This window comes from Kwoniella europaea, chromosome 2 (assembly GCF_036810445.1).
Source record: "Kwoniella europaea PYCC6329 chromosome 2, complete sequence".
Lineage (NCBI taxonomy): Eukaryota > Fungi > Basidiomycota > Tremellomycetes > Tremellales > Cryptococcaceae > Kwoniella > Kwoniella europaea.
Window position 1 is genome coordinate 888,251 of NC_089488.1, and position 13,591 is coordinate 901,841.

The 13,591-nt window shown below is 46.6% G+C and overlaps 5 protein-coding genes across 5 annotated transcripts; 2 read left to right on the forward strand and 3 right to left on the reverse strand.

The window, feature by feature from the left end:
• Positions 1–399: 399 nt before the first annotated feature.
• On the reverse strand, positions 400–2,443 carry V865_006659 (uncharacterized protein; the record flags this gene model as incomplete). The annotated part of the gene is made up of 8 exons (XM_066230417.1): positions 400–535; positions 642–703; positions 764–859; positions 932–1,352; positions 1,423–1,627; positions 1,771–1,792; positions 1,858–2,107; positions 2,187–2,443. 8 exons carry the CDS (start codon positions 2,441–2,443, stop codon positions 400–402), a joined length of 1,449 nt encoding a protein of 482 aa, XP_066086514.1.
• A 2,216-nt stretch (positions 2,444–4,659) lies between these two features.
• Positions 4,660–5,322, forward strand: V865_006660 (uncharacterized protein; the record flags this gene model as incomplete). The annotated part of the gene is made up of 1 exon (XM_066230418.1): positions 4,660–5,322. One exon carries the CDS (start codon positions 4,660–4,662, stop codon positions 5,320–5,322), a length of 663 nt encoding a protein of 220 aa, XP_066086515.1.
• A 361-nt stretch (positions 5,323–5,683) lies between these two features.
• On the reverse strand, positions 5,684–6,709 carry V865_006661 (uncharacterized protein; the record flags this gene model as incomplete). Its single annotated transcript, XM_066230419.1, has 1 exon — positions 5,684–6,709. The coding sequence occupies one exon, from the start codon at positions 6,707–6,709 to the stop codon at positions 5,684–5,686; it is 1,026 nt and encodes a 341-aa protein (XP_066086516.1).
• Positions 6,710–8,481: 1,772 nt separating this feature from the next.
• On the forward strand, positions 8,482–11,537 carry V865_006662 (uncharacterized protein; the record flags this gene model as incomplete). The annotated part of the gene is made up of 9 exons (XM_066230420.1): positions 8,482–8,540; positions 8,593–8,648; positions 8,701–8,856; positions 8,906–8,985; positions 9,038–9,334; positions 9,388–9,516; positions 9,578–9,594; positions 9,657–9,770; positions 9,824–11,537. The coding sequence occupies 9 exons, from the start codon at positions 8,482–8,484 to the stop codon at positions 11,535–11,537; spliced, it is 2,622 nt and encodes an 873-aa protein (XP_066086517.1).
• A 214-nt stretch (positions 11,538–11,751) lies between these two features.
• On the reverse strand, positions 11,752–13,266 carry V865_006663 (uncharacterized protein; the record flags this gene model as incomplete). The annotated part of the gene is made up of 1 exon (XM_066230421.1): positions 11,752–13,266. One exon carries the CDS (start codon positions 13,264–13,266, stop codon positions 11,752–11,754), a length of 1,515 nt encoding a protein of 504 aa, XP_066086518.1.
• Positions 13,267–13,591: the final 325 nt, after the last annotated feature.

A 13,591-nucleotide genomic window follows, 5' to 3' on the forward strand; every position in this document is an offset into this window, starting at 1 on the left:
AGTGTTGACAAAGAGATGTTACAGGATAAGACCTCGAATTAAGAAAATTCGAATCACATTGTTCTTTGTTACCTTGGCAGCGCGTGTGAACTGTTTATTCCACCTGAAATCCTCTCCGTTCCTCTATACTCACCACGTTCATCATCCAATTGTCAACCATCATCCTGCATACCTGGCTGATACGATATGCGACAAGGGATCTCGTGGAGTGCTGTATGACAATTTCGAACAGTGAAGGTCAAGTGCAGCTAACAAAGCTGATTCATACCCAGTCTACACCATCCATGCAAAAATGAAGAAAGCGAAGAGCGAAACATAATGAGAAAGGTATCGGATATGTGAGATATGTCTATACTGAACGTATACGAAGACGGTGTATATGAATAATCATAATTGCATCTAAGCCTTAGTCATTCTCCTGATGATACGTCTAACTTGATCGGTGACTACATGAGCTGTTACTCGTATATCATCTCGGTTGATCGCTCTTGGTCCAGGACAACCTCGACCTGGGCATTCTTCAGGTATACAGAAGCTACGGGGAAGAAATCAGCACCAGTCCTGTATATTCTCGACAAAGACAACGAGCAATGCGCGAAGCGAACCGAACGAGCCGGTAATGTAGGGGTACAATCACTCACCTGGTCTCATGAACAAGGTAATGTTGTACACCAGCAGCAATGGCAAGAGGAGAATAGTCGGTCTGAACAATGATATCAGATATCCACTCTCAAAATAGGCCAGACCCAGAACAGACACTCACGACTGTACACTCAGCAGGTTGTAATTCAAAGACTGATCCACCAGGGTTCATCCATAAAGTATGGGTAAGACCATTTCCATGTACCGAAATGAGGATCTAAAACGCATCACACAGCAGTAAATAATTTGTTCTACTTGCCTGCATATCAATGGAAGAGATAGTACTCACATCAACGGTTGAGATCTCCGCAACCTGATCCGCAAAAGGTATACTCGAGCTGAAACCTTTGATAGTGACATCCGCTAGACCATCATCCTGTAATTTCTGAACGGCATTGACAAGAGCTTCGTGATCTTCAGGAACTAACTCTCGTCCACTTCCTTGTCGTTCAAGATACATCACATGAGGTTTCTTTCCCTTCCTAAGGTTGATCGGACCGGTATAATCACTGAGGACCCTATCACGGAGATTGACCAACCAATCAGGCGAGACAGGTAATCGTAAAGCGTCTCCCCATGGTTTCCAAGCGTTGGATGGGCCGTTATGACCGCCTCGTCTATCGGAAATGAGAGCAAGAGGGATGAGGTAGTATTCGTGAGAGGCAGCCCGTTCTTCCCATACAGGTCTAGTCTCGTATGTTACACCGGGGCTAAAGTACGTTAAAAAGTATCAGTAAGGCCCTGCCACTCTGTTCAAGGCAGAGACGAAGGTAGACTCACAAGAACTTGGTAGTGAACCATCTGTTGGCACCTGGGGTATCCTCCCACCAGTTACCACCATTACTTCCAGGGGGAGCCTCGGCTTTGTTGTATTGTTTGGTGAAAGCTACCACTTTGATGTTGGGCAGAGTAAGTCCGGTTCGCCAAGCATAGTTGGACCATGTTCTCCATGCTCCAAGGAAAGTCTCTCCGATCCAGTGGTAGTCTGTTGCGCAGGTGGTCAGCGAATGATCCTGCATCTTCTGAGTGCAGAAGGTACATACAGTGGGAGACGACTATTCAGAGGGTACAACATCCGTGTTAGCATTGTTCCATCGGTTCGTCATCGGACTGCCTCATGTTACTCACAGTTGTCATCGTTGTTTATGATCTACCCCAATCCATATCAGTCAGCGTCCCACCCTTCAGCCTATTCTGGAATGAGGACACACTCACCATGGGACTTTGTAATTCCTCCGCTTTTCCGAACAACGCGATAGCCTCATCCAGGGAGATGGAATGTCCAATCTGGTTCTCCTCTTTCACCTCAGGACTAACAGGCGGTAATCTGATACCGTACACTTTGACTTCTTCGTGACCTTGTAAGGGGATTCGAGTATCGACGTGCTTGTTGGCGATATATTCGTGTTTTGGGACATGCCATGGTTGATCAGTCACGAAGACGTAAGAGTAATTGTGCCAGTATCTAAGCGGGATAACTCGTTAGTACTTGTAGACCCTTACCTTGTGTAATGTAGGATAGATTGGTCTCGTTCCAGACTCACAAGTTCTCCACTACAGTATATCCCGGAGCGAAGTTGACAATTTTGGACATCTTGAAATTCAGCAACTTATCCGTTTCAGGACTGGTCGATCTGATGCCATTATCCCTTGTATTCCCACTTGAACCTCCCCATCCGGACGATGCGAAACTGTCGGGGAAGAAGGGAATCTGTCCTAAACCCAATGGTCCAAGGAGCAGGTAGACAGCTACGGCAGCTGCTGCGTAGGAAGTGTACACTCTGTGAGAGGAGCGTAACATCATGTCGGTGAGGAATAGAGAGTAGCTAGATGAAGCAAGAGATCAAGGGTCGGTCAGCAAATCAGACTGTCAGGTATTTGACGACAGACGATGGACAATGGTCACCCAAGGATCCGAAGTGGTTCAAGAGGAGCGGAAGTCGCACCCAGAGAACTATCTGTCTTCGAGGGAGATGATGTGAAGAAAATCACTCACTGAGCCGATTTTAGCTTTCAAAATACCTCTTCAAGCCTTGCACTTGATAATCCACACAACAACGCGCCAGAAGCTAAGTGAGCTCCGGTTCTAATCTGGCCTGGAGAAACGCGTAAATGACACGCCACTTGGTTGATCTATATACAAGATCCACTTGACCAAGCTGGTGAGACTATATCCTTCTGCTTGAAGGAAGGAATGTACGTATGAAGGTGATCGATACGTTTCAGACATGAAAGTCAGATTGGTTCAACAACTCAACTCAAACAGACAGAGACACGAGATAGAGTGGAATTACGGCAATATAGTGAGCATTTTACCATTCCATCGTTGGGTCGCGTGGGAAGCGAGTACTGGAACTGCTTGTTTATTCAGTTCTTACCGTTTTGAGGCATTCAAGGATTCAAGCTAAACACGAGGGAAACTTTATTTTGGCTCTTTTACCTGGAAATGCTTATACTCGTACACCCTCTTGAATACTTGTGCAAGTCAGAATATTCAAATAATAATAGAAAAGTCACATCCATGGGCTCATTGTGCGGCCTTGACGATCCACTCTGATTGTTCCTTCCTGTCCGTGCGCCCATTGTATATACACACAGGCCAAAGGAAGGTTAGTCACGCCTCACTTCAGACCGTTTCAGGTCCGGCTTCTCGAGTCGCATCAAGATGCCTTCCCTCAGCGGTATCATGAGGTGAATAAGGAAGGCTTCTGTTAAGAAGATTAGGGATCGATGACGAAAGCATATGACGCAAGGTTTATTTCACTTGAGACAACTCCTAACAGTAGCCATCTTGTTTTGGACCCCAAAGGGTAATGAATATCTCCATCGTTTCAAGGAGATGAGAAGTCGATGATGATCATACAAAAATTTTCCCCTCTGGAATGACCAGTCAACTCTCAATTTTGTGTTTTCTATTTTTGGCTTAATTTCATATCAAATCTTTCAACAATCAGCAACGACTCCACTCAACGTGGCGAGCCAGCAGATTGATTCTCATTTGTCAACGCTCTCTTCTTCGAGCAACATCTCAGAACAGGCACTTAAGAACCGGCGAGCGAATGCGGTGAACAGTAAGTATCATTCTTCCTGTGGGAGACTGGTACTATATTGCCACCCCACTTACTTGTGGACCACATTGTACATTATGCCGATGCCAAGAGCCCCTTTGCAGGATGAACAGTCTCCGATCACCGCTTAGGTCATGCTGCAAACTTGTCACCGGATCAACAGTCATGCTTACGAGTGGTCGAAGAATCGGTCAACGTACTAACCAATCTGGACACGAAGAAGCTGGGAGTCATCTACAGGCAAACAGTCTGAATGTCAATCTCAGCCCGAAGGTTTACTTGCAAAAACGGAAAAATCCAATGTATAACGATATCAAATGGTCGATCCATTTGTATTTGTCTGGAGATATAGGGAAATCTTCAATTTTGACTCATGCATCACACCTTCCTATAACTTAAATGGTGCCAATGAGTACTCCTCGGGAAACCTCTTGGCGGCTATCGTTCGCCGTGATACTTTGGTTCGGGGATGCCTACAGTGACGGAAATATGTGTCAATTGCATTGAATGCCTGGCTTTTGTTTCTTCGCCTCTGACCCATCCACTCGCATCTCGGTCATGGTCTGAGAGCCTGGCCTCACACGGCGCAGATCTAGTAGGTATTTGCCTGTTGGAACGTGCTGAATCGATGATCTGACGGTGACCTATGACCGCTGGACGATGCCCGTGTAACGACACAGCCCGTAGGTGTAGATAATTCTCACATTCCTAACATTCCTGGGCACAGCAAGTGATCGACGCCTTAGCTTCGCGTCAGTGCCCGATCGCATATTTCAGCCTCGGCTCCGGGGTACGATATGCATCATTGATCTATCGTAATTCTGAAGGGAAAACAGATATAAAGAGCTGTATGCATTTCCACATCTCTTGCTCCTGCATTCGGAAAAATGGCATTAATCGTGATCAACTAGATACGCGGACTCAGTATAACTTCAATTGAACAACCAAGATGTCATCTCCTTATACCTTCCTAGTTCTCGGTGCGACAGGTGGAACCGGTAAACATTTCGTCTCTATCGCCTTGAGAGAAGGTCACAAAGTGCGAGTACTAGTGCGTTCTCCTGAGAAGCTAGGTGATCAAGCCGACAAGGTCGAAGTGTGGAAAGGGTCCATCGTCGACGATCTGGAAACAATTGATACCGATAAATTGGTAGAAGGAGTTGACTTTGTCGCTTCGATGCTAGGTGATAAAGAAGCACAAAGGTACTCAAAGATCAACCTTGCATTTATGGAAAAGCTCATACCATCTATGATAAGACAAGGTGTGAAGAGGTTTTTGTATCAAGCTGGAGGAGTCAGTAGACCATACGGAGGTTCATTATCACCTATTCTATGGATCATGCGAAATACCATTGCTAGGGGATTTAACGGTCAACATTTAGATAACGAAGCTGTCATGGAATATCTGGCGACTCAAGCAAATGACCTGGATTGGATCGTTCATAGAGCAGGAATTTACTCGGATGGCCCTTCCAAGGGAGTTTTAGAAAGATCACAATCAAAAATCAGCATCGCGCCGTTTGTAGATTGCGCAGATTATAGCTATCGTCTGCTCATTAACCCATCCAGAGATGCTGTTCATACAAGCGACTTTAGTTGCTACAAATCTTAGTGGTAACATGTGTTCTACAGTGTTTGGTATGTATATTTATATACTTCGAGTCTGCGCAAGAAGCTGATGCGCCTTTTCCCATAGATAGCCCCTTCCCTCCTTCTGTCCATTCGCATTCATCTAGCTCAAACAATATCGTGATCATCGTTCCACTTCATCCACTCCGTGAGAGGTGCAGATCCTTCGCGGGTCATAGTAATCATTGGTGCGTCGTAAAGCAGATTGCTGGCGTGAAATGGGCTGTGTTATACATCGAATAATAATACTGTACACATGTATCCTGTAGAAGTCAGTTGACACTCATGATTCGAAGCTGCAGAAGCGATCGCACATACTGTATCAGTTCGACTTTTTGACGCTTCTAATCAGTCTCCCGCTTAACTTCCTGCTGCATCTCCTGTTTGACTTCCTGCTTCACCGGCTCCTCCACACCTACATCATCTTTGACCACCTGCTCTCTAAATGCCTTTCTCAATGCGCATTTCCCAGCGACCTTTCCTCCAGCTTTGCACTCATCGCACACTTTCCCATGGGTTACGAACAATATATGCAATCCGTATTTATGTTCATCCGGGATCCGCTTATTCAAATGATGATACGTTTGTTCCCTTGAAGAGTTCTTAGGGTGCCATCCGAGTAGACCAGTAATCCGCTGTACATGCGTATCCACCGCGAAATCTTCTCTCTGCAAGCAGAACAGAAGTACACAACTTGCTGTTTTAGGTCCTACTCCATCGAATCCTAACAATTCTTCCATAGCATCCTCCGTTGAAGCCTTGTGAAGATGATCTAACGAGTAATCCCCATATTTCTCCTTCGCCTGTGCTAAAATCTGTAGGATCACCTTGCTTTTGACCTGGCTTAGTCCACCTGATTTGATCGCGTCCTGTAATTTCTCTTGACCTCCTGCAACGATCTCTTCCCAATGATCACTTCCACCATAGACCTTATCCATGTTGATTTTTGCCCTTGTCGAGTTCTTGTCACTGGTATTTTGGGATAAGATTGTTCTGACCAGCGCATCCAAGACTGACGGACTATCTCCACACCCCGCTCGATCCTTCGACGCTACTACCACTTTCGGCCTGACACGGGGACCATGCATCGAAGTGAGAATCTTATGAGCAAGGGAACATTCGGAAGGAGTAGGACGGATGTACCAAGGGAATGGACCATCTAACGAATCCTTAGCGTGAGCTTTGAGCTTTCGATCTTTGAGTGTTTTTGGGGATGTCTCCTGTTTGACTTTGATAGGAGTTTTGAAGGTTGGCGATTCAGCCTTGATCTTTCGTATCTTGCTTGGAGGGGAGACTGACGGCTCGGTTTTGGGATCGACAGGGGGTGATCGTTTGCGGCTAGACCGACGAATAGGTTGACGAGGAGACATCGGTGTTACTGATCGCGGGAAGGCGCGGGCAGTGAATGCGAGCAGCTTGCCGGATGATTCGTGGTTGGGGATGATACTCGGGGAAGCTCTGGTCTGAGCAAGGTCTAGGAACGACGAAGCAGAAGCACGGTTAGTTATGCAGGCGTGACTGATCCTTGATGCCTTTGACAGAACGACATATTCCATCGAAGTGTTGTGATTTGAGATCGCGCGTGAAGTTCGATCGACCAAGATCTCGCTGCTGCCCTCTGCACCTGATGACGTCAGAGATAATCTGCAAAAGAGTTCAAGCATGTTCATCGAAAGAAAGATTATCTGTATCTGTATCTGTCACACCATGTATTCATTCTCCGATAGGTATATATACATGAAGTCACCGCCATAAGCAGGTCCCGCTTTTTCGATTTGAATAGGGTCTACCGAAGTTGATGAGAAGGAAGACTAGTGTGCGGCGAGAGTGGGACAAGCGTTGACGTAGACCTGTTCCAATAGATCAGCAACCAAACGGCGACCATCATGCAGTCACAGCGCAATGCTTACTCTGTAATCTCACCCTCATTCTTGTGAGCCCTAATGCACGCTGCAGACGCATTGGGCAAGGAATTTCCTCCCTTGCAGTCTCGAAGACACAGCTTTTCGCCCCCAATATGCTCCACATCCCGCTGTTCATCCGGCTCAGCACTTCAGTCAATTGATCAAGTAGATCATCTTGATCTTGACCACGAAAGCTGTCCAAAAGTATCGAGCCTGTCTGACTATGGGTTGACTAAAACTATCTTAGCCCTCTTGGGCGACGTCACATTGCATCACAACACTCCTCTAAGAGATAATTTGTACCCCTATGTGGGCATACCAGTGAGGAAACGCTCAGTACACATAAATTCTCAAACAACGCCGAGGTGACATAGGGGTCTTGATTTTAGTGCTTCCTTAAAGCTCGCATGACGATCATTTGTCTAGCACTAGTGCAATTCCAGTCTGAATGCAAGTCTCGAAATGCACGAGTGAATGAACTGAGGGGTCATTCGGGAACAGGGGTCTGTGGCTTCGGATGTAACGAGTATACCGCACATGCCGAACGCCAGGCAGGATACTTTGGTTTGGAGCAATAAATGCGAGACATCAGCAAAACTTTGATTAGATAAACATCACTATGGTATAGATGATATATGCGAGACATTAATAACCACGGCATTTTGTGAACTGCGCTTACAAGACCGCGTGGTACTAGGTTAAACAGGAAGTGTATGCTATCGCTCGCTCGGCACTATTCATAGATAGTTACCGCATCCGTTTTTTTGGGTCCCATAAATGATATTCCAGATAACACAAGGTTTGGATGAACCCTGACAAAACGCCACCGAATTTGGTAACAGAAGTTGTTCCGGGACAAAGGCACGGGTGATCTGCAGAGGAATTCGGTAAGAAAAACTTTCCAGACAGCGAGTTGTCCCTGATCTCCTGCTTCGCCATCTATGGTTAATTTCACGGCGGCTGACGATTGGCGTTTAGTTATCTGTCGATATTCCACTCAATTCACTCTGATCAACCTCGTTAACATGTTATTTTGAGCCATCTCCGAAACCCTTTGCATTCCTCTGACGTAAAATGGGAATGTGATCGATGATAAAAAGTTGGTGGAGTAATGTTCATCGAGGTATATATATATGGCTCAATGGAAAGAGTTATGTTACGATGACTCAAGTTTTTTCGATCATTGCCACTGAGCATTGCTAACATCATACATTCATACTCCTATCACCACGGTCAATATGCAGCTGTCGACGCTTTTCCTTGCGGCAGCCGCTTGCGTCAGCACAGCTAATGCCCAGTAAGTTGACTTTTCACGCGACGATGTGAGCACATGCTGATCATGATGGTAGTGTCGCATTATGGGACAAGGGAATGTTCGGTCTCAATTGGCCATACCAAGCGGACGGTAAGCATCATACTCATAAGAAGATGGCAGGGAGAGCTGATCGTCTGTACAGACCCTCAAAATCATAACTACAACAATAATCAGCCAGTTAACCCTCTGAGGCAAGCGGATTCTCTTTCTACTGCGCAATGGTTTGGTCATGGCTTGTTAGGATATCCACCGAAAGCGGGTGATTTCATGGTCCTTCCTTCGGGAGGCACCTACAATGGTTAGTCAATTCATGGAGATTTCATCTGCTGTGCTGACATCTTCCGCAGGTGAAGTCTCATGTAACCGTGCTCAAACTTCATTGGGTAACCCTTCGGATACCAGCGCGAAATATCAATATGCTTGTAAAGTCAGTCTTACCTCATCGGTACTTCAAGGTCATTGCTGACGTTCGCAAATAGCCCGATGGTGGTCAATACAGTGGTGTCGGTGCATTGCACGTCATGAACACCTACAACGGTACCGTGGATAACAGTCTATTTGGTGGAACGGCCTTGGCTATCGCATACACTTCGGATCCGTCTTCTCTGTCACCCAACGATATGACCGTGATCAGTGTCAACCAGAATTCAGTCTGGGAGCGTGAGATCAGCTATCAGATTCCGGCTGGATTACCCACGTGTCCCGAAGGTGGTTGTATATGTACATGGAATTGGATCCATCAAGGGGGCAAGGGAGAAGGATATCCATACGAGATAGTAAGCCCTATCACCAATCCTCATAGAAAAGAACAAAGCTCACGTACAAGTAGTACAATGTTGCCTACAGGTGTCAAGTTACTGGTCAAACCAATTCTGATAACACTGTTCAGAGAGGAGCCGTGCCCAACAAATGTGATAATAACCCGTCTAAATGTGTGAAGGGCCCAAAGACACCGATGGTGAGTCTGACAAGTCGCCTGGTTGCAGAGCCTATCTGATAGTGCCTTCTACTCAATCCAGTATCTCTGGCAAGCAGAGTAAGTCACCCCTTTCTTCGGCAATTTGAGATGTATTTTCGCTGACGCTGCTACTTCCACAGTGGCAACAACCTTCCCAACCTTGATACCCCACCTAACTACAGGGACAACTGGGGATTTGCGGATGGAGCTCAGAATGATATCTTCCAAGCTTCCTCTAATCCTGCGGGTGCTTCGTAAGTTTCCCTCAGAAAATCTTTGAAGACGATTTACTGACAGTCTGTTTTAGTGACACATATGTTTCGGCAACCAATCTACCTGATGGTTGGAGTGCTGTGGGATGTATGATCGACAGCGACAATCCTCGTGCTCTTCCTGGAGTATCTACGACCGACGCCAACAACAATACCATCGAGAATTGTGTTGCCAAATGTAATGACCAGGGATATGTGTTTGCCGGTGTAGAGTACGGTAAAGAGTGTTGGTGCAGTAATACTGCCAACCTCAATCCCGCTCCTGCTACCGACTGTTCAATGACATGTAGCGGAGATATTTACAGTACTTGTGGAGCCTCTTACCGGATCAATGTCTACCGAAGTGCCGATGCACCTGCTACTGGTCAACCTACTCCTCTTCCCGACAACTTGATACCTGATGGATGGTCGAGCGTGGGATGTGTAGTAGACGATCAATCTAATCGAGCGCTCAATGGCGGAGCTTTCACTTCTACCAACAACACCGTTCAAAATTGTGTCAGAAATTGCGCTTCTCGAGGTTACGTCTATGCTGGTGTGGAATACGGTCAGGAATGCTGGTGCGGTGATGCCAATTCTCGATTGGTCAGCGCTAGTTCAGGTTGTGATGTAGCATGTACCGGAGACAAGCTTTATGTGTGTGGTGGATCCGATCGACTCAACGTCTACGCTCTTATCCCCAACATCACCAGTACCTCGGCGTTTGCTTCTGCCACTGTGTCGACATCGATTAGCAACAGCTCAACTGCTACGTCGACTAGCATTATCGCAACAACCACCAATTCATCTGTGATCCCCTCCTCATCCACAGCAGCTGTCACAAATACCTCATCCAGCTCGATTTTGACAACTGCGACTTCGACTGCTCCCACATCTTCATCTAGCTCATCAGTCGCGCCTTCAACCTCCTCTGCTCCAGCGTCATCGAGCGCCAGCTTTTCCTCAATTTCATCGACCTCTGTCGCTGTCACATCTTCTAGCGCCAGTTCCTCAACTTCTTCATCATCTACTCTTGCCTCGACTGCATCATCTGCCAGTTCATCTTCCAGACCTACCCTTGCTTCTTCATCTTCCTCCGCTCCTGCGACCAGTGTAAGCTCAAGTACTGCCGTCCTGGCTTCCACCACATCTACTTCTTCGGTGGCATCTAGCACAGTCATCAGCTCATCTTCCTCAACTCAACCAACCACATCAAGTGCTACAAGCACATCTACCACTTCTACTTCCTCTGTGCGACCTAGCTCTTCAACCACATCGTCCACAAGCAGTACCTTAACCACCTCGATCAAACCCTCATCAAGTTCCACCACAACCTCGTCCACCACGACATCGTCTACCACCACCTCGGCAGCAGCAGCTGCTACTACCTCTCTTCCAGCAGGCTGGATCTCTCGAGGTTGTTACGCCGATTCGTCATCCAAGCGTGTCCTCAACGGTAATATCTTCGAGTCAAAACCCGATATGACTTACGCGTCATGTATCGCCATATGTGTCCGTAAAGGATACACTATGGCCGGTGTAGAATACGGAACCCAATGTTTCTGTGGTACCGCTTTGGTCAGCCCCTCACCAGCTGCTAATGCCGAATGTAATCGTCCATGTTCAGGAGATAGTAAGGCGATGTGTGGAGGATACAACCGAATTAGCATATTACAGAATTCACAAGTGAGCTCTCGACGAGCAATGATAGGCGAGAGAGATCACCTGCATATCAAAGCAGGAAGGAGAAGGATAGAAGGAGATCACTAGATGTGATATGGGATAGTTGGGGATCTCGCAGGCGAAATTCATAGATTAACATGTAATTTTAGTAGTATAGTAAGTATATAAGAAGAATAAGTATAATTATATAGCATGACTCATCAACGGGTTAGTCATGCATTTGAAAGGAACAAGAACCAAATGATCCAGATTGGCACTTTGAGAAACGATCATTGTCATTTCCTTCCTGTTACTCCTCCTGTTACTCCTCCTCTTCCTCCTCCGGATCTTCTGCATACAACTGCTGTGTTTCTTCCTCCTGCAAATCTACCATCGCCTGATCATCTTTCAATCTCCCCTTACCCAATCGAGTCATCCCCCTCGTGTTCAGCTCCTCACCACTTTCTTCGTGCTGCTGGTGATATTCGTACCATCGTCCTCTACCATTCGTTATATCTTCCAGTGCTAATGCTATCCAAGCGCCGAACAAGCCAGTCCCACATGGTCTTGCTCTAGGTAATAGGATCATCTCTTGCTTTTTGGTACCCGAGTCTCTCCATGCATGAGCTTTCGTCACAGCACTCGTGGGACTTGATGGTGTTTGATGGTTGGAAGGAGGCTGATTATATTCCTGGCGTTGCCGTTCCATCTTTTCAACAAGAGCTGATCTCCATGAGCGATGGGATGAACCGAGGTTTTTGAGGTTTATAGGATGATAGCCATATACATCGCTAATCGTCACGATTCCAGGTCCAGCGTGCTTGAGAATCACAAACTGCTCGCCATCGCTAATGACCGCACAGCCATACCTGAGACGACTCATATCTTCCCATATTTGCACACATATACGTGCCATACCAGTCACCAAGGGACGGTCATGATAAATATCTCCATTCGGCACAGAACCGATCTTCACCTCTTTGGCTTTCACCATAGCCACTAAACCTCTTACATGAGAGAAAGCTTGTCTGGTTTTCCACTCAATCGCAGCATTAGGATCCCATACAGTGTCTATACGACCGGAATCACTGCTGGTAGGAGAAGCGACCGATTCAGTCTCGCAGTACCGTTGTGTGGTGATTTGCAAATCGAGATTTGATTCATTGCAATCCCCCTCGACGCCTACTCTGGACAGTACATTATCTACCCCTCGTAATGTTGCAGCTTCTTTCCAAAATTGTTCTCTAAGTACCGTTAAAGCTGGTCTTTCAAACTCGGCATACATCCGACTATCTAGACCTCCTTCATGGCTGAGCTCGTAGCTTTGAGTGGTATATAGATCATGACCCTGAGCCGACGCGTTGAATGCCTGGATGAGAGATGGTGGTGTTGTCTGACGATCAAGTTTGCTCCTAAGAGTAGCTAGTGCAGAGTCTAGAGTGTTCCCATGAGCGAACGTGATCGGAGTTGCGAAAGCGATGCGAGCAAAGCCACTTGGTTGCCTGACACCTGAGCTATCAGAGGCGTTGAATAGTAACAGAGGCCAGTGAGAGTATTCTGTGATGGCTTGATAGTAATCTTTAGGCACGTCATCAGGTTTTAACCATGCCCTGGGATATTTGGGGATGATCGCTGCTTGTTGACGGTTCAAGGGTGTTTCGACGAGTCCGCTAACTTCCCACACAGGCTGTTCGAAATCGGCCATCCTCGCTGGAGTTTCTGCGAGTTGTGTAGTAGGTGATTTTGCGATTGTCAGTCTTTTGCTGTCAGAAGTAAGCGCATCGAAAGATACGTCGGCGAGTGTCCTCTTCAAATTTAATTTGGACTTTGATGCCATCGCTTGTCTTCACCGTCGTATGAGAGGACGTTAAGACAAGAGATTGTGATCTATGTGCTGTTACTGGGCACTTCAGATGGCGGACTCGAAGATCGATACGTGACTCGCTGCTGTCCCCTCCACGCACCAGTTCATCAGGCACGAACCGGTTACTACTCGTGTCGAGTCTTCAGAGTAGCTTCCTCAAGTTTCCTCAGCATCTTGTACTCTACGGGCAATCTATAATCTACTACTGGATCATACTAGCTGGCAGGATGTGCAAGCCTTAAAGTCTTCGACTCATAGCTAACATCACCTGAAGTATTCTACTCTTGAAGATTAAGTG